Below are 19,362 nucleotides of genomic sequence, written 5' to 3' on the forward strand. Positions count from 1 at the left end.
AAATTAATAAACAGCAATGATTTACTGAGTTCTAATTAGATACATAAATTTATGTCTAGTTTATTGGTTTTAGCCCTTTCTGTGCATTAAAATCAACTGGGCATCTGACAAAATTACTATTGTCCTGACCCAACTCCATCCTAATTAAATTAGAATTTCTAGAGATGAGTTCCAAAACTCTACCCCATTTTTTTTTTCCTTTTTGTCTTTTTTCGTGTCCGGCAACGGATCGCAACCCTCAGTGTTGCGCCCGTACCGGACCGGGACCGGCAACGGGATCACAACCCTCGGTGTTGCGGCCGCACCTCGCTCAGCCAGTGAGCGGGAACCGGTCTGTATGTGGGATCTGAACCCTCAGCAGGAGCGCCGCCATGCTCGCAAGCGGCGCACTGTAGCAGTGCGCCACCGGGCCGACCCTACGCCATTTTTTAAACCAGTATTTATTAACAAAACTTCTATAAATCATTTCATTTTCTACTCCAACCCTATGCCATTTTTTAAACCAGTATTTATTAACAAAACTTCTATAAATCATTTCATTTTCTACTCCATGATATTATTTTATTTAATTCTCATAGTAAATGTATAAAGTCAATAATATTATCTTTATTTTACAAATGAGCAAATTGAGGCTCAGAAATTTACTCCAAATAATAAGTAATTGTTTACCGAGTGCCTACTATGTGCCGGTCACAGTGCAAGATGTTTTGCACATTATCCCGGTATGAGATACACATTGTCGTACCAGTGTTCCCTAGAGTACTATCTGTGGAACACTGGTCTGTCAAGATGCTTCAAGGAAAAAAGATTCTCTGATCTGCTAGGTTTGAAAAATGCTGAAAACTTTTCCACCTCATTGGAAATTCTCAATGCATGACAACATATTAAACACACTGAAATATCATGCAGTAAAGGAATGTTTAGTGTGATGCTCTGTAGGTTATTTAACAATAAAATACTTATTTGAGAAACACTTTCCAATGGAACCCATTTTGAGAAGTACTCCTTTAAAATAATGTTATGTTCTAGAAACTATGCTCCAGTATTACATATTAAGAAACCAAGGCTCTGAGAACTTCGGTAACTTGCCTGAAGTCATTCAGCATGTGGCTATACTACAACTTGAACCTAAGTTTGGCTGACTTAGAAAATTCTCTTCTGATTCTAAATTTTATGATTCTAGTCTCTAGACTGTGATGATGACTCTAGACTCTATTTTTCTGTTAGTAAAGCTGAATTAAAGTTGTTGAAAGTATCAAACGTAATGTCATATGTGAAAACATTTTGGAAACTATACTATATAGTATATAAAATATCGAAATTAGGTAGTATACAGTCTAAAGTAGGACACAGATATCAATTTTTGAAAGGGATCATTTCTTTATCCAAATCACTGAGTTATAGTTTTACAGAATGATCTCTGTAGAAAGGCAAGTTTTGTTAGTTATTGTTAACCTTAATTGTCTGTACTTTATCGATCATACTTGAACTTTTTTGGTAGCAGTTTGGTTTTTTAAAAAGTCCTTGGGAAAAGAAACTCATGCAATTTGTTTTTATATACTAAATCAACGAAATATGAAACTGAGAATAATGTCATACTTATCCCAACATCTGATTCTATTCATTAGGAAAATGTGAACTCTGACCTGGGTCAAAGAGTATATTGCTTCTATTTCAAAAAGGACAAATAAATGTTAGTATTATTTATAGGTATTTTCTTAAAAGCACATTTATTTAAAGAAGAAAGCAAGGATGAGAAACAATCAGAGCAAGAGTCAAGTTTCTTGAACATGCTTTACTGGAGAAATATAGGACCGATTGGAAAAACTTGTGATTCAAAAATTGGAACCCATTTAAAGCTAAGCAAAGAGAAGGTGAAATGATACATACTGCACAGATGGCATATCTCTACTCCTGAGGAGTGTGTTTTAGGGGATCACTTGATGTGTCAAAAGGTAATCCCATTAAGGAAAACAAAGACCAACTGATCCCATATTGAGAGAAGATGAAAGGCATCTTCAATTCTCCTATTCACTGTGAAGAGGAAACAAGCCCAGAGGGACCATCAGACATTCTGTGTCACAACAAATTAAGTATGCAATTGGCTTTCTATGTCACCAAGTTGAGTTAGAGTGGGAATTATTTACAGCAGTTTGAATGCAGGTAGAAAATAAATCTACAGAGATCTGTAACTAATGTGTGTGGAAATTCTTTTCTCTATTTATTTTCTCCTTTTTGCCTCCTCCCCAACACATTTGGAATGAATTAATAATGGTGATACACCCACAGCAATGAGTATGAAGGTGGCAATGCTCAGAAAAGATTGCTCCGAGAACAAGCACTCTGTCTGTCCTAGGTGAGTGGGAAAGGAATGAAATAACATCTGGTGGTAAGATGCTCATCAGTGTAAAAAGTGAGGGTGAGTGAGTGGTAAATAGAAGATGCTCTGAGTTAGTTCATAGCTTAGGTGTTTGCTTGGATCTTCAAAGAAATAATATATAGCTTGAAAAAAAAATCACAGTTCCTTAGAGACTCTGAATCTACAGAAGATCATTAAATTCTAAAAGGAAATGTTACTTGATAGCTCCATGTTGACAAATATCTGCCCGGGAATCATTTTTCTCTGTGTTGTGCATTTGTGAGTGATGTTCAACCAAGCTGATGCTCTTCTGTGAAAACCAGAGATTTTTTTAGTTTTCTTTCTCTGCATCAAGGTTTTTTAATCTTTAAAATCTAAGACACCTTTGAGTCTTTGTGTAAATGATACATTTTAAATAATGGAATCAATTTGAATTAAAAATTAACAGTGCTACGGAGTTATATATGTACTTATTGAAAAAATAAGGGCTTTGGGTAGTTTGAAAATGTATGGGACAGGCAGAAGAAAAGAGGAGGAAAAAATGTTCATAAAGATAAAAAGAAGTCTACAGAATTAGTATTTTGTTTTCATGCTTTCACTGTTGACTCTGAATCTTCTTTTTCATGACGAAGGAGTTGCTTATTTTTAGTGCATGAAAATAGATCTAAAATGACTATTTGGGACAGAGCAGATTCCTGTAAACGCACATATCTAGGAGTCTATATATCCCTGATACGCCCCCTTTTCAACATAAAGTGCACATCTGTTTCCAATGCGTTGAATTCAATGTCTAGAGTACATGAGTTTTGCTATCCTACTTATGCTTAGTGGATATAGATATCCATCAACAACAGCAATCAGCAAATACAATTTCTACTGGGCACACCTTTTTTTTTTTTTTTTTTTTAACATTATACAGTATGAACTGAGGACTGTGTCCGAATCCCTCTCTCCTCTCGAATTAATTTGCCACATTCTAAATCCGTAGATAAAGTAGTTCCAGAAGTAGAGTTGGTTGGATGGGTTTGCTTACATTGCAGTCCATAAAAGAAACAAAAAGCCTTGCATGCAAAAGAAATGGGAAAAAAATGTAGAAAAATGAATAAATCAGAAGCGAGAATGAATGTTTAAATGAAAATTTAAATCACATGAAGCTGGCAATTATGAGAAGCACATTAAAGCATAACATATACAAACTTTTATTTTTCAAATTAGTTGCATAAAACAAGACACCTCAAGAGCAAATTGAAGGTTAAAACAAAAGAGATCAGTCTATTCTGCCCTTTAATTAAAGACAGTTTTCTATAATGAGGTCTAGGAAAGGGGTACTCAACACTCTGGCAAGTGTATTATATTTCTGGGGAAGATTTTCATGATGAAAACAGATTACAACCAATCATCCTTAGTTTTGAGTGCTTAAGGAGGGCTTCCACTTAAAGGAAGTGGGTCTAGCCTCAGATTATGAATCAGAACCTGCTACATAATTTGAAGGGCACAGTGCAAAATAAAAATGTGGGACCCCTTATTAACAAATATTAAGAATTTCAAGAGAATGACAACAGAATGTTAAACTGGGTCTGTTATTAATAGTTCATAGTCATGAAATTCTAATAGTATCTTTAAATTGAATGGGTGGCCTAAAGCACTGTAGTGACTATGAGCTTTGTATTTTTTTATGCTAGTATGCTTGTGAAGGAATTTTCTTAAATCACCATCATCTTTTTTAGAAGAGTGTAAGTTCCATATGTAATTTCCTTCAAAGATAAAAGTAAGAGCCCAAAATGGGTGATGACTGAAATCATCCTATAATCCTAAATACAATTTTGAAAAATCAAGTCTCAAATATATCTTATTGCCATTTTGTATTGTTTATCTAATTCCTAGCAAAAAAAAAAAATTGGCAGTGAATTATCCTTTTAGAAATCCTACTTTGAGAGATGTAAAATGCTCAATTTCAAAATACTACTTTTATATCTTTATATAAGTTGTTTTGCATTAGTATATGTGCTCAGAATCTACACTTAAGGGCTGGTAACATTTCTCTCAAATATCTTTTTATATCTTTTCCAATTTTGGATTTATTTCTTCCTTGCTTTATCTAGGGTTTCTATCTTAAGAGCAAATAACTTTTCGAGAAATGAACATGAGTTTGGAATTTCTGCACTGTCATTCCAAATAGTGCTAATTGGATTTAGGGTATAAGGCTCTTCTTTCTTCTCATTAATAAATAATGAGGCTGCTAGCACCTGGCAGGAATTCAACAGCCCTTTGCTCTAACTCAAAAATGTCTCTTCTGGGCGTCTAATTCAATAGACTGTTACAAGAGAAAAAAAAAAAAAAAAGGGCAAGCATGCTTAAAAACCCCAAACTTAAGACACATAATGCCAACTAAAAACCACCCACTCCTAGAAAGAGATGACTCACCTGTTCAATATCATTGTTCTTCCGTGATTTGTATATAAATTCTCCAATGGCTACAAACACAGAAAGGACCAGTCCAGCAGCCAGGACAATGAAGATGCCCCCAATATTTTCTACTCCTAGAGCACTGGCCTCTTTATTGTCTTCCTCGGGGCAGCCGTTCCCCCGCCACCATTTCTCTTTCATCATGTGCAGCTTCCCCTCTTCTTGTAGCTGGAGAATAGCAATTGTAATTTTATCCCGGTAAGGAGAACCTGTAAGTGAGGTCATCACAATGCTGGTCACCAAAAGGTTGAAGATGTCAGGAAGTATTATTGTCTTAGCAGTAACTACTTTACGGCTGTTGTGAAATCCCAAACCACAAATCAGCTAGCAAAGGGGAAGCCTATATTTTGAAAGCTCTAAATAATTGGAAAGGGTTAGCTGACGTGTTGAGATTAACTCTGGCCTTGACTGTTTGCTCCTTTCAAGTAAGGAAAAGCTAAAGTAGGAATTCTGTTCCTGATGAGCTCTTCATGAATCTTTTCCCACATCAAAGGATTTTGTTCCTTAGATTCTACTTTTTCTAGGCTGTTGACTGTTTCATATTGTGACTAAGTATGGCTAGATAACCACCAGTGCCTTTTCCTCTTCCTAGGGGAATAACACCTACATCCCCATCTCCTTCTGGTTCAGTGTGGTCATTTCTAGTCAATGGGAATTAAAGTGATGTATGACATTTCCAGTTCTATGTCATAAATCTTCCCAACATAATTTTCTGTGTGCTCTCTCTCACCCTTTTCCCAAATACCTATTAGGAAGGAAAGGATTTCAAGTCATTAGGGATGGTGAACCCACAAATAGAAGAAACTTGGGGGCCTCAAAGTGACTGTATGAAGCAGAGCCTCTCTTTCAATTCACAAGAACTGTGACAAGAAAAAGAAATAAACATTTACTGTATAAGTCACTGAAAATTTGCAGATGTTGTTACGGCTGTTAGTCCATACTGACTAATGCACCTGTTAAGATAAACTTAAGAGTAGGCTTTGAATAATTCAAAGGTCCTACAAAATTTAGTTAGGTTTGGAAAATTTGCAAGGACTGTATGGATAATATTTATACTCTATCTTCTAGTAATGCTGCTGAACTTTTAATTAGATTAAGATAAACTTAAGAGTAGGCTTTGAATAATTCAAAGGTCCTACAAAATTTAGTTAGGTTTGGAAAATTTGAAAGGACTGTATGGATAATATTTATACTCTATCTTCTAGTAATGCTGCTGAACTTTTAATTAGGTCAGGTTTAGAGAGTAACAACATCTGTCTGTAGACATAGCATCTTAATACTGGATTCCTGTGTCAGCCAATGCAAAAGAAGAGAGAGAGTAAGATTCTTACTCAATTTCTCCTTGGAGACTAAGAATTTTTGTTAGTATTTCTTCTACTGAGCAGGAGAGTAATACACCCTGGCTTTCTCTGTTTGCAAAGTTTTTGGTGGAAGCAAATTGAAAAATTAAGCATCTTAGAACCAGAATAAATCTTAGAAATTATATAGGCCAGTCCACTTGTTTTAAAATTGAAGAAATTTAGCACTGAAAATATGAGAGAAACTAATAGGTACTGGCAGAACCAAGAATTAAATCAGTTCTCCTTACTTCTTACTTCTCAGTGTTATTCTCATGAAACTGCCCCCATATCACCCTTCCCACCTCCACATCGGCCTTATACCCTATGGCAGGGTTTACATTAAAAAAGAAGAAGGTTAACATTTGTGGCTTTTATCATTTGTTTTTCCTCCTAAGACTTCCTAACGTAGTTGTCAGCACTCAAAATCAAGTTTAAAAGAAGAGCAAATACTTTGGAGTTAGATTACCTCTTGTCAATTAAGAGTACAGATTTTTGGTAAGAAAACAGGTCTTGAAAGCCAAATTAAAAGATACTAGTTGTTTGCTTAAACTCTCCCAGAGTAATGGCTAGGACTGAAATGAGCACCATTAGCATGTCCATACATGTGAGCAATTAAGTGAAGCTGAAGTGCTTTGTGTTAATGTACATGAAAGTGCCTCGAAGAGTGTGAGAATAATTTTTATCGTAGTGGTTGCAGCAGTAATCATAGCAGTCTACACAGTGGGCACTCAATAAATGTTGACTGATGCTCTCCTTCTGCCTTCAGGCTGCACAATACCTATAACATTTCGGACATATGGGGATCCAATCTCTGTTTAAAGTTGCTCTCTAAGGAAGGTAATTTCCAGCCTCCCAGTAACCTGTTTAAGCCCTAACTGTTCTCACTCTCTTGTAGTTTTATTTGAAATCTCTCATGAGGCACATTTCCAAAGCTTCTGTCCTGAGAGTCTCTAAGAAGAAAAGTCTTCAATTTTGTGTTGCTACTGAGCCGACTTTGCCAATCTTCAACCATGGGAAAGAGTTTGGAACCCTCAGAGAGTCAGTCAGGACAAACCAGAAGTGTGCAGAGAATTTTTTACGTCTGAATATATTTTAAGTCCAATCTTCATTGTTGTTGCTTAAATGAACTGAATGACATCAGAAGCAATTTATTACAAGTCACTTGAAAAACTATGTATTTATACACGCAGATCTTCCTGAATAGCAACTGATCTTTCTTAAAGAGTCAATTCATCATAGAAGAAGCATCTCACCAATTTTTCCAACAGCTGTATTCCCAGTAGATGTATTCTTTTTGAGGTCTGCCATCTGTTCCAATTATTTCTTCATTGTTTTTGGTTTAAAAGCATGACAGGTTTATAACCACTATGAAAAATTCCTGGAGTATATTTCTTTTCATCTAGGGAGGGGGGAAGGCTCTTTAGCTTTGGGACTTATTATGGGTGATGTTGGCAAAAAAGAGACTGAACAGTACATTCAGACCTCTCTATCATGTACATAAAATCTAGTGATACTCATCACACAGACAGCCTGATTCACATGAAGGCAGGCAGTGATTTTCAAAGTGCCACATTAATTTAGAAGTGTTGCAGAAAGGAGGCCCTTGTTCACCTCCTGCCGTTCTCCAAGCCCCTGTTACTCACCATACTATCAGAAATTTTAGCTTTCAAGTTCTATTCTATTCTGTAGAAGGAACTCATGTTAAAGTGCAAATGTTCTCAGGAAGAATGATACACATTGATATTTTCTATCACTATTACCAGTCAGGAAATTTGGTCGCCAAAAGGGGTGTTTAAAAGTGGTAAGGTGCAGTTATGGGGTGGAAGGTGAAATGATAAGGGTGCAGTTTCAACTTTATCATTTAGTCTAATGATGGTTTAATTAAGAAACTATACTTGCTTCTCTAAGAAGATGCAGACTATATTGCAATCAGTCCTAGGGGTTTGATTCTGCAGATTCAGACAAAGGTACCCACTACTAGTGTTCTTGTCTGACTCATGGCCCATTTAACTAAAATCAGCAGTGAGGAGATATAAAAAAATAGCATCTGTCTAACTTCTTCTACCCATTATCTAAAGTAAGGTGGCAAAGTTTGGTTAGAGAAATAGGACATGTCTTTAAAGTCAAATGGTGGCATACTGTCTTTTTAGCTAGTGTCTAACAATCCCTCTGAAATCCCTGCAGAACATGTTGACTAAATTATAGGACAGCTTAACACCTGGGGAGAAAATATACACTTCACTATTTCATCAAGAAAAGTTATTAGAAACAAAAGGGCAATAGATAGGTATAGGATCTCTAGCACAATTTTTCTGCAGAAGATTTTTTAAAAGGACGTACATGATAACAAATAATAATAAAGTTAATTTCTCCACAGCATATATTCCTAACACCAGGTAGATAGCAGGGAGTCAAATTGGTTGTGTACTCATAGTAAATGTTGCAGCAAGTTGACTTTTATCTGGTTAATTAAATTAGCATTAATCAAAAGTTGAATACAGCATATATAATCTTTTCTTTTTTTAATGAATTTGTTGCCAAATTAAAAAATCAGAACAGTTCACCTAAAATCCGTTTTTTTTTTCCCTTGAAAAAATGGGTTATTTGGTAACCTGTGCTCAAATTTCCACATGTCTACAACTGACTGACCTGAAAAGCAGCTGCCTCCTTTAGATCAGTCACGTGGTCTCTAATTCTCTATAGTTGCCATCATGCCCTACTGCCTCCTCAAGCAAATAAGCCTTACTCACTTATGATATCTACCCGGTCTCTGTAAGCATTTGAGTTTGTGGTCCTTACCTGATGTTGAGGGTCAGACTGGACAATTCCTTTCAAACAACAAAAATAATATGAACAAGCAAATCAAATCTACCTTGAGCCCTTAATTATCTGGCTAGACTGTGATTATGATTTCTGCTTATTGGACTAGTCCAGTGGTCTGGATAGTCCCTGATTCCTCTCCTTTAAGATGCTTATCAGCAAATTACCAATGACTCAATTGAGAAGAGTGGGTTTGCCACCACACCAGAACTTTGGAACAATACAGTTTTCTATAGAAAGAAAAACAGTAGAAAAGGAGTGTTCTGTAGAGAGGGAGTCAGTAATTCTCCCTCGAATATAGAAGAATATTCTATTCATATCTATTACTGTCATGCAAGAAGCCATCCCTGTATAGATCTGTATATGGAAGGCAATAACCTCTCTAGGGATAGCAGTGGTACAGAACTAATGAATGAAAATATTTGAAGTTTTTAGATAGTTCTCATTGATTGAATTTAGTATATTGCCTGAGCAAATTATAATTATAATTTAATCTTTATCATTTTTCTTTTAGCTGATATAGCCTTGCTTTTTCATCTATTGATATGGAACACTAGCTGTCTAATTTTTGTCACCTATATGCATAATTAATTTTCTTATATTCTAATATAATTTACAGCAGAAAAATTATATAGGAATATGTAGTTATTGTATAAAATAATGTAAAGAGGATTAATCAGGAAGATATTTTCTTTAAGATATATTTTTGGGGGCTGGCCTGTGGCTCACTCAGGAGAGTGTGGTGCTGATAACACTAAGGCCACAGGTTCAGATCCCATATAGGGATGGCCGGTTCGCTCACTGGGTGAGCGTGGTACTGACAACACCAAGTCATATAAAGTAATGTAAAGAGGATTAATCAGGAAGATATTTTCTTTAAGATATATTTTTTGGGGCTGGCCTGTGGCTCACTCAGGAGAGTGTGGCGCTGATAACACTAAGGCCACGGGTTCAGATCCCATATAGGGATGGCCTGTTCGCTCACTGGGTGAGCGTGGTGCTGACAACACCAAGTCAAGGGTTAAGATCCCGTTACCGGTCATCTTTAAAAAAAAAAAAAGATATATTTTTTTTGTAAAATAATAAAACCTACATTTTATTAAATAGTTACATAGTCGCAGAATTTGAAAGAAACACTGGTTGAAAGTCTATTAGGTTAAATATCTGGGAATCTTCAATTCAGACCATGCTTCTGATCTATATTAATATTTTTCTTATTTATTAGTCCACTAAAGGTACTGTGGGCCTATCAGAATTTGCAATAGAGAACTCTGAGCCCATCCCCTTCTACACTTGCAGTCAACATTCCCCATCTCAGTCTTGGCTAATGAGTTGCCCTTCTTACCGATGGGCGTTCCCACTCCGTAGCCTTTGGAGTCAATGAGGCCCCCGATCTGAGTGAGGTTGCAGTTTCTCTGCGTCACATACTCAATGCTGGTGGACTCCATCAGCAGGGCATAGTCAGTGGTGAGCACTCGTTGGATGCCCTCGTCACTGTTTTTTACCAGGGCAGTCTGCTGCCTGCTGCTCATGAAAGCCCACATCTTCTCATAAGTGGATATCTTTGATTTCTGCAGGGAAAGAAAGCACACCCACCAGCAGAAGAGTGCTGAAAAAAAATATGGCCTAAAGCTATTCAAACTTCCAATGATTCGAATAATACAGGGAAGATTCTTTCTCCACAGGTGAGACCCTGATACTTTAATTTGGTAGCTGAAAAGAGCTCAGTTCACTACAGGAAAGCACATGGAGGCACTGAGGCAGCTATCTAGGTAGAGGAGACCTTGAACTGTTGGTTGATTAGCTCAACGTGCTTTTGTTGCTTCCAGTTAAGGAAGAAGGAACATTGGAATCAATAGTAGCACTTTCCTAATGAACTGTGGTCACTTAAGAACATGCCATCATAACTCACTGGGCCAAGGGGTGACTAGCTCACTCCAGGACTCTGCTCATTTACTGTTTTCCTTCCAATCATTCAACTTCAGCAGGCATTGTTTTACTGTTTTCAGGTATGTAAATTTCAGTACCGGATACAGCATTCCTTTGCTGGAGACAGCCCTGGGATTCTCCCCTTTCTCTGTTTTACTGATGAAAGCACTACCCTTCACTCATATCTTTTCTAGAAAACCTAGAATGTAAATGCACTTTTAAAATAAAAATTCAGATCAGAAAACTCTTCAAGCTATATTTATATGCCTTTTTATGTATATAATTTTTAATTGCAATCATATATTAGATAAAAAGAACTGTATATCTCATTTCAAAGTATTCTATGATTTGATCTTTTCTCTTACTCTTCAGCTGTTTGATAGTTTCAAACTATAGATATGTTATATAATATATGCATCTATACATATACACCACTACTTCATTATCTTTCTTTGTTAAAACATAGTGCCTAAATTTTCATATTGCTTAGACATGAATTTTCTAGTTGTGATCTATAATTAGGCATTTTGCATTTTACTCTGTAATCTCCATATTGTTCCAATTTTTCCTGGATTTTTTTTCATTTGCATCACTATGCCCCTCCATTTATTTCAGGGATGAAGGACATTATGGGAATTACCTTTATTTCAAATTAACCCCAGTTCTCATGCAAATATATAGTGTTCACACACATTAGACAGATTCCTTGGCAGGCACAGGATGTATCATCTCAGGAGTACAGAGAAGCTTAAAACATGATTTTGGGCCATAAGCAATAAATACAATACCTGTGGAATCAACTCTAGAGCACTTATTCATGCTCAGATATTCCTAGGGGCTCACTCAATTCCTAACTCTATTTAAGACCTGTGTTACTACTGTAGGCTTTATGAGTTACAGGAGGACAGACGGCTTTATTTTGGATTGTTAGGCCTTTGAAAAGCCCCCTGAGAAAGGTCTGGGAGACAAATAATAATTCAATAAACAGTACCTTATAGATATTGGTATTTTATGGGACTCATTCTGTCATGATTAAGCTCCTGTGAGTTACTCCTCAACCCCAGAGACGCCTGCAAATTGGAGCTCAAGTCTCTACAACAAAGGTATGTTTTGGGGGTCAGGGTCAGTGCCTCATTTGTTGTGCGCTTTCAGCTTTGCAGAGTCGGATAATGCTAAACTTTTAATAAAGAGCTGCTCATACAAGTGCAGGGAGGTCAATCTGTCTTTTGGTAGTAAATGTACAGCTGGGAAAATTATTCCTCCATCAGGAAAGTTCCTTAGGGGAAAATAATTTTCTTTGAAGTATGAAATTTTAAAGTCGTCAGAGACTTTAGAAATTGACTCATTCAGACTGCTGCTTTCACAGAAGAGGTAATGTTGGTCCAGAGATTTGGAGATTCAAAAAGCCACAAAGCAAGTTAATATCAGAACTAATCCTGGACCCCATGACCCCAATATCTAGTTCAAAGCCCTTTCCACTGCACCATGCTGATTTGGGAAAGGTGAGTGATAAAATTCTTTTCAGAATGATTTTAATGTTATTTGATCTACATGTAAAAATATAGCTTATATTCATGGACTCATATTATTCCCTGAGGCAGTTTGCTAGTTGGTCTCATGTTAATACAAAGTAGGAACCAACCTCCATATAAAAGATTCCATGAAACATTTATTTTTTTCACCATATTTCAAATTTTATTAAAATGCAGGCTGTAAATAGTCAGAAAACTGGATTTTTGGTTTATGAAAGTCAAGGTCAAAACAAAGTAATTGGTCAATTCTTCCATGGTAAATGGACAAAGTGTGGGAAGATCTTTGAGGCATCCAGGGAACTGAAGGACACAGAAGGAGATGAAAAGATACAACTCAAAACCTACACAGCTGTTATTGAGTCCCTTTCAGGAGTGGTTCTCAAATTATCTGTAGTCAAGGACTTTATTTTCAATACAGACCTAGCTGTGGTCCTACAGCACACAACTAGCATGCAGCCCATACTACGTGTGACTCACTATGTGAATACTTGGCAGCACTCAAAGTGCTCTAATCTCAGGGAGAAGAGAGATCCCGAGCTCGGTGCCACCACAATATTCAATAGCTGCAATATTTCTAAACTCTTACTCAGTTTTTTTTGCATATCTTGTCATAGCTTGGTAACAAAATGTTTCCTAAGCCAACATGTTCTTCACAGTACATTTTGAGTAGCACTGTTCAATTGAGCAGAGGTCATGAATTTAAATCCAGCAACATCCATTCTTCCTTCTTGGAGTAGAAGGCTGTTCTTGAACTGAATTCCTCAAGGAGCTACAGGGAAAATATAATTGGCATGGACTTCTTTGAAGCATGGAATGTAGAACCTTTTCTCTGTAAGAAAACTGTTACTTGGTAGGGGACTTGGTCAAGTTGAAGGTGTAAGAACCATTATGAATTCCTTTCACTCCTTGCTATTCTTGCTCCAGCCTAACAGTGCTAAAAATAATGGGAGCAAGAAGTTTGCTTTTATTTAAATAGATCCATTTTATAGAAATATCCCTCTAATGTTTCATTTTCATTGAGATAAGCATTACTTATTATTTTTTTGACCAGGTTTTAGGGCTTTTACAGGGCAGTTGTATAGTCCCATTATTCAGTAGAATCAGTAACTGCAAGATCCATTTTATAGAAATATCCCTCTAATGTTTCATTTTCATTGAGATAAGCATTACTTATTATTTTTTTGACCTGGTTTTAGGGCTTTTACAGGGCAGTTGTATAGTCCCATTATTCAGTAGAATCAGTAACTGCACAATTCTACTTCAGATCAATATTTCTGAAGATTTTATATATAGATCTGTGTTTATATATGTCTATTTTTACATATATCTTTAACTGCACATGTATACATACACATTGGAAAGAAATTATTGATATTTAGTTTGTTACCTTATCAAAAGTGATCTTATAAATATGCATACTGAACAAATGAAATATCATAAAATGATTACATTTTAATATCTCCAACTTACTTTTACTTTAGGCAAATCCTGATCTAAGAAAAACCTTAGAAATCAACCAAAACATAGAAATCAGTTATGTAGAAATCCAAACTTGTGAAATAAACACATCAAGGGTGAATATTGCCTTAAAAACAACCATTTCTTCTAATACATGATTAACAATATTATTTTGTTAGATAATAAATTCTCATGCTATTTTAAAAATATGATTTAATTTACAAAAATCATTCTGAAGAAAGACTATCAGAAGAAAGCATTTACAGTACGGTGTGGAGCCTCTGTCTTTCAAATGTGTATGATATGATTGTTGCAGATGATTATGCTCTTAGCTTAAATTGATAGAAAGTTATGACATTTGCACATTCTCCAAGGTTTTAAAAAATCATGGGTTCGCTTTAGATAATTCCCTCAGTGGAATTTAAATATCTTTGCTAAAATATTTTTCATGTTTTCTTCCTGTTTGGAGTTAAAGATTGGTCTATTACAGGCAATATACTGGGCTTTGAAAAAGGTTAACTTAAATTGACCTCATGGATTTCTTCCCAAACAAATACATTTTTTAACCTACAGAGACCTAACATTTATGATACTGATGGTAAATTAGCTGGATTTTTCAAACACAAGCTAATAGCTCTTATGTGAAGAGTGCCTTTCTATATAGAGACATTTGAGAAATTTCTTTCATCTTGTGCTTTCTGAAATGGTTATTTCTGTCCAAAATCTTTCTCTCCACAAGGCTCATTACTTCAGTTCTATTGGTGCAGTGCTCAGCAACTTCTCTGAAAGTCTTTTGGGTTAATGACAGCACCTAACTACTCCCTGGAAGGAGATTAAAAAGGTTAGAGAGTCCCTTATTCCCACAGCTGGTCCAAAGTCCCTAGACCATGAAAGCCAGAAATGACAAGTCTGTTATGATGTTTTAAAACCTATTTTATCCAAGTCATTTTAGACTGAATCATGATCTAATCTGTGTAATCCTCTAGCTTGAGTCTGGAAGAATAATGATTTGTTACAAGGCGAACTGCTACTGGAAAGTGTTTCTTACATGAGTATTTCATAGCCAGTTTGGCTCACAAGGAATTCTTCTGATGTCTACACCACTTCCTGTTTGCACAACTGATAGTACCTATCCACATGTTGCATTGTATTTAACAGGTATGTGTGTATCTTGTCTCTCTATGGCTATTCTGATCTCTAAGCCTTGCACAAGACTTTATAACTTCCCCGAATCCACAGTCTCTTACAGTGCTAACCTCCATGCTGGCCGTATTGTCGACCCTAGAAAAAGTATAAATTGAACTGAATTAAACTGACCTGTCTCACTCTGCTCCTGAGCTGGATGCTAAGGACAACCTCACCATCTATTGCTTACCTTCTATCTGGGAAATGGTTCTTCAGCAAATGCAACACATGTGTGCAGGAAGGGCTTCCAAAGACCAGGGTCTCTTTCTGGCCAGGCCTCTAAAAGTCTTTGAGATCTTGGACACTGTAACTCCCTCTGGTGTTTTCTGAACTTTAGCAGAAAGCACACATTCCAGAGATTACTTACAGTAAGGAAACTGAACAAAGACCAAACTAGAGTATTTTTAAATCTAGAGCGATTGAAAAATTAGGACTAATAGCTCGGGTAAGGGTTGAGTGATAATGGTGATGGTGTTGGTGATAGTTATAACAATATCTAACTTTTTTTCTTGCTTACAATTTTCCAAGTAGTAGTGTAAGCATATTACCTCTATTAAGTCATTTAATCCTTAAAATAATCTTAAGAGTTACATACTACCCTCAATTTACAGACATAGAGATCAAGGTACAGAGAGTTTAAGTAACTTGCCAACATCTACATTGCTAATAAGCAGTCATCAGGATTTGCACTCAGGCTGTTTGGCTCCAGACCCTGCAATCTTCACTGTAGGTTTTAATTTCTAACCCAGTGTTCGATGTTAGTCATATATCCTGAGAAGACTGGCTGGTTCCCAATCTCTGAACCATGGATTAAAACCATTATCTTCCTTGGGTGATTTTTTACAAAGGGGCACTGAAAAATTCCCTTTCGGGCCTCAAATTGTTCTTAGATTTTTCCATGACAATCTTTTCTATTTTTTTTTCCCTGGGGGAAAAAAAATGTGACTCGCTACACTGTCACTGTGAGACCAAAGTTTGGACCATTCTGTTATTCCATAAGGTAAGCAATAGAATTCCAACAAGGAGAAAGAACAGAATTTTCATACATTTTCTACCTTCCGTGAGAGATACAGAAGACTGATATCTTAGTGTCCCATTTATAAAAGGAAAAACTGTAATTGGATGTCATTGCTGTCAGTTTTCTTTGGTGTAAGAGAGAGAAATAGGTCAGGTAGGCCCTAGGGAAGCTGTACCCAAGTTGTGTTCACAGAGCTTGGCCATAAATTGACTGCTCTTTGTACCTCCAAAGATGCTGGTGATGGTCCCAGAGAGCTGTTAGGGCAGAGAAAGACTTTCCTGTTCAGAATATTGAAACAATTGAAAGGACCAAGCAATTTACCAGTGGAAAATAGAGAAACCAATAGAGTTAACATTGGATTATTAATTAGTATTATCCTGAGTAGAAATAAGAGGTAGTTTGTTAAAAAAGTCTTTCAAGGGCCGAGCCCGTGGCGCACTCGGGAGAGTGTGGCGCTGGGAGCGCAGCAGTGCTCCCGCCGCGGGTTCGGATCCTGTATAGGGATGGCCGGTGCGCTCACAGAGCTCACTGGCTGAGCACGGTGTGACCGGTCTCAAAAAAGGACAAAAAAAAAAAAAAAAAAAAAAAAGTCTTTCAAGGGCCGAGCCCGTGGCGCACTCGGGAGAGTGTGGCGCTGGGAGCGCAGCAGTGCTCCCGCCGCGGGTTCGGATCCTGTATAGGGATGGCCGGTGCGCTCACAGAGCTCACTGGCTGAGCACGGTGTGACCGGTCTCAAAAAAGGACAAAAAAAAAAAAAAAGTCTTTCAAAGTCTGTTGAAGCTCTGACTTATTGATACACGGACTTATAAACTGAGTCCATTAACTAATGGAAGCTCTGACAAGCAAAAAGTAAAGATCCTTTGATATTTGGAGAGAAATTTCCTGAAACATCTCCAACAGTACCTGGTCAGTTGAAAAAATGCTCCGCCTTTCTTTACCCCTGTCTGGCTCACTGGCCTCGTGCTGACTGACACCCTTTAAGACTTTAAGACTCAGAGTTCGGATGACCTTGTGAAAATGTAATGTTTAATAAGCATCATACCTGAGTGACCTTAGCCACAAAACTCACAGTTATTCTTTTCTTCATGGACAATGTCAGCTAGAATCTTGGATGTCCTTCTGAAGCTTTGTAAATGTGTGTAGAATTGAATTTATAATCTAATCCTAGTTCTTTTGTGTAAATACAGCCCTTGATGATCAGTGTGGCTGTTCCCCACACAAATGACTCAATGAAGGAAAACTGTTGAGGTCTTCCCAGTCTCCGGCATGTATTATCTTGACCCAGTGCTTGCTTTAAAAAGGTCAGTTTATTCCTTCAGCTTTACTGAATTCAGATAGTGGATAGTGGAGCCTCACCTGAGTTATTTAAAAAAACATTTTTTTTTTCATGTCAAGAACTGAATATCCCAAATCTGAAATCCCAAATCTAAGGTGTCATGCTATCTGCAAGAATAGCTAAGTCTAGGAGAAAAAGTCAATGGATTTTTATTAAAATGTTAGCGAGCGACTTCTGGCCACACTTTTCAAGGAGAACCTTCACTAAGAACATCTGTTCATTATGGCCCAGAGAACAAATGTGAGGGATTAGTGTATTTTGTTTGGTCATCAATTTTGGTAATGTCTGTAGCCTTTTCTTTCTCGCAACTGCCTATTCTCTAGCTGTAAAATGATTTAAAATCAACTTGAAAGTAAAGGGACAGGTTTCTACCATTTGAGTGCTGCCAGAGGGTTTTTTGTTGTTGTAGGATTTTTTTTTTTTTTTTTTTTTTTTTTTGGTGGTGATGGTTTGGGCAGGGGAATGGGGACAGAAACACTTTAAGTTACACTGTGTGTGATGAGAAAATGTTTCTTATTAGAAATTTCCTTGTGACTGAGTGGAGATGGGACCCATCTGAGCAAGTGGCTTATACAGAAACACTTTAAGTTACACTGTGTGTGATGAGAAAATGTTTCTTATTAGAAATTTCCTTGTGACTGAGTGGAGATGGGACCCATCTGAGCAAGTGGCTTATACTTCAACAACTGATCAGAATGCGCAAGGTTAGACTAGGCAAAGGCAGCTTTCCTTATTCCTTCTACAGCCCTAGAGGTTATTGTCTTTAATTAAGACAGAGAAAAAGGGAGGGAGGTGGACCCTGATAGGGGTGAAACATTAATGTGAAGACAGGTCAGGACTGAGTCCCTGTGGCCATAACAGATGTCATTCAATGACTTAAGGTGGAACTACCCTGAGAACTAAAAGGCTGGAATGTTTTTCACCCAACTGGAATAATCTGGTTTAAGAACCCTGAGTGTGTATCCCTCTGAAGCTTTGTGACAGCTTGCCTCCCTCAGTGGGAAAACAAAATCAGATTTAGTCCTTGTTCTTTAGTTGCAAATAAATTCCTTCTTGGTAAATAGGGTTGCTGGGCCACAAGCTAACTTGTAGAATGAGGAATTTGGCAGCAGTGTTTCTTCCTGAGTGGGTCTCTATGTATCTACCCACCTTTCTCTCCTGCTCTCTCCTTATCTCCCTCCTTCACTCTCTCTCACTCTCTCTCTCTGATAGAATTTCATTTCTCCCAGAATTCATTCATGCATTCGTTCATATCTTGAAAACATTTTCTGATGGCCTACTATGTGCCAGGCACTGTTATAGGTTCTGATGATGTAATGGCAAAACAAACCAACTAAAATATATCAAGTCTCTTACCTCAAGGATCTTACTTTCTAAAATGCTCTAAAGTTTGACTGAACCCTGGATCTTCGTTGCTAGCTTTGCAACTTTGGGGCAAGTTACTTAGCCTCTCTGTGCTCATCTTCCTCATCATGTAACAGGGATATCAGTACTTTATCAAATTGGCCTTTATAGGGAAAAAATGAGGTAATACAGGAGAAGCATTTAGAAAGAGAGAGTGTGGCTCAGGGTTGGTGCACAGCTCACTGCTATTTTCATGGATACGATCTGTACTACCAATGCGTTCTTTCTCCCTGGGGTGCTTATTGCCTCGTTTGCCTGGTTACCTAAGAGACCACTTTCATTGTGTCTCATTTTCAGGACCATGGACAAACAGGAGACCTCTCTGAAAATGCCTGGGACCAGCAGTTGTGAGAATAGCACGTCTGTTTGTGGAAGTGCATTATCCGAGCATGTCTTAATGCAATCACCCCAGGGACCTGCTGGCAAAACAGGAACCGGCCCTCTGTATATTCAAAAAGGCACATGAGCAAAAACAATCCCAAATGAGTTTAAGGGGCACTTTGCAAATACACAGA

At 37.2% G+C, this 19,362-nt stretch overlaps 1 protein-coding gene across 1 annotated transcript in view; it reads right to left on the reverse strand.

Moving 5' to 3' along the window:
- Positions 1-19,362, reverse strand: part of LOC103598357 (glutamate receptor ionotropic, kainate 1) — a 61,088-nt gene that overhangs the window by 12,808 nt on the left and 28,918 nt on the right. The window contains exons 9-10 of the mRNA XM_008582351.1: positions 10,331-10,556; positions 4,784-5,034 (exon numbers count right to left, since the gene is read on the reverse strand). Of these exons, the coding sequence (XP_008580573.1) occupies positions 4,784-5,034; positions 10,331-10,556 (477 nt within the window). The remainder of the gene's footprint in view (positions 1-4,783; positions 5,035-10,330; positions 10,557-19,362) is intronic.

Source organism: Galeopterus variegatus, unplaced genomic scaffold (genome assembly GCF_000696425.1).
Source record: "Galeopterus variegatus unplaced genomic scaffold, G_variegatus-3.0.2 Scaffold2581, whole genome shotgun sequence".
In the NCBI taxonomy this organism is placed as follows: Eukaryota; Metazoa; Chordata; class Mammalia; order Dermoptera; family Cynocephalidae; genus Galeopterus; species Galeopterus variegatus.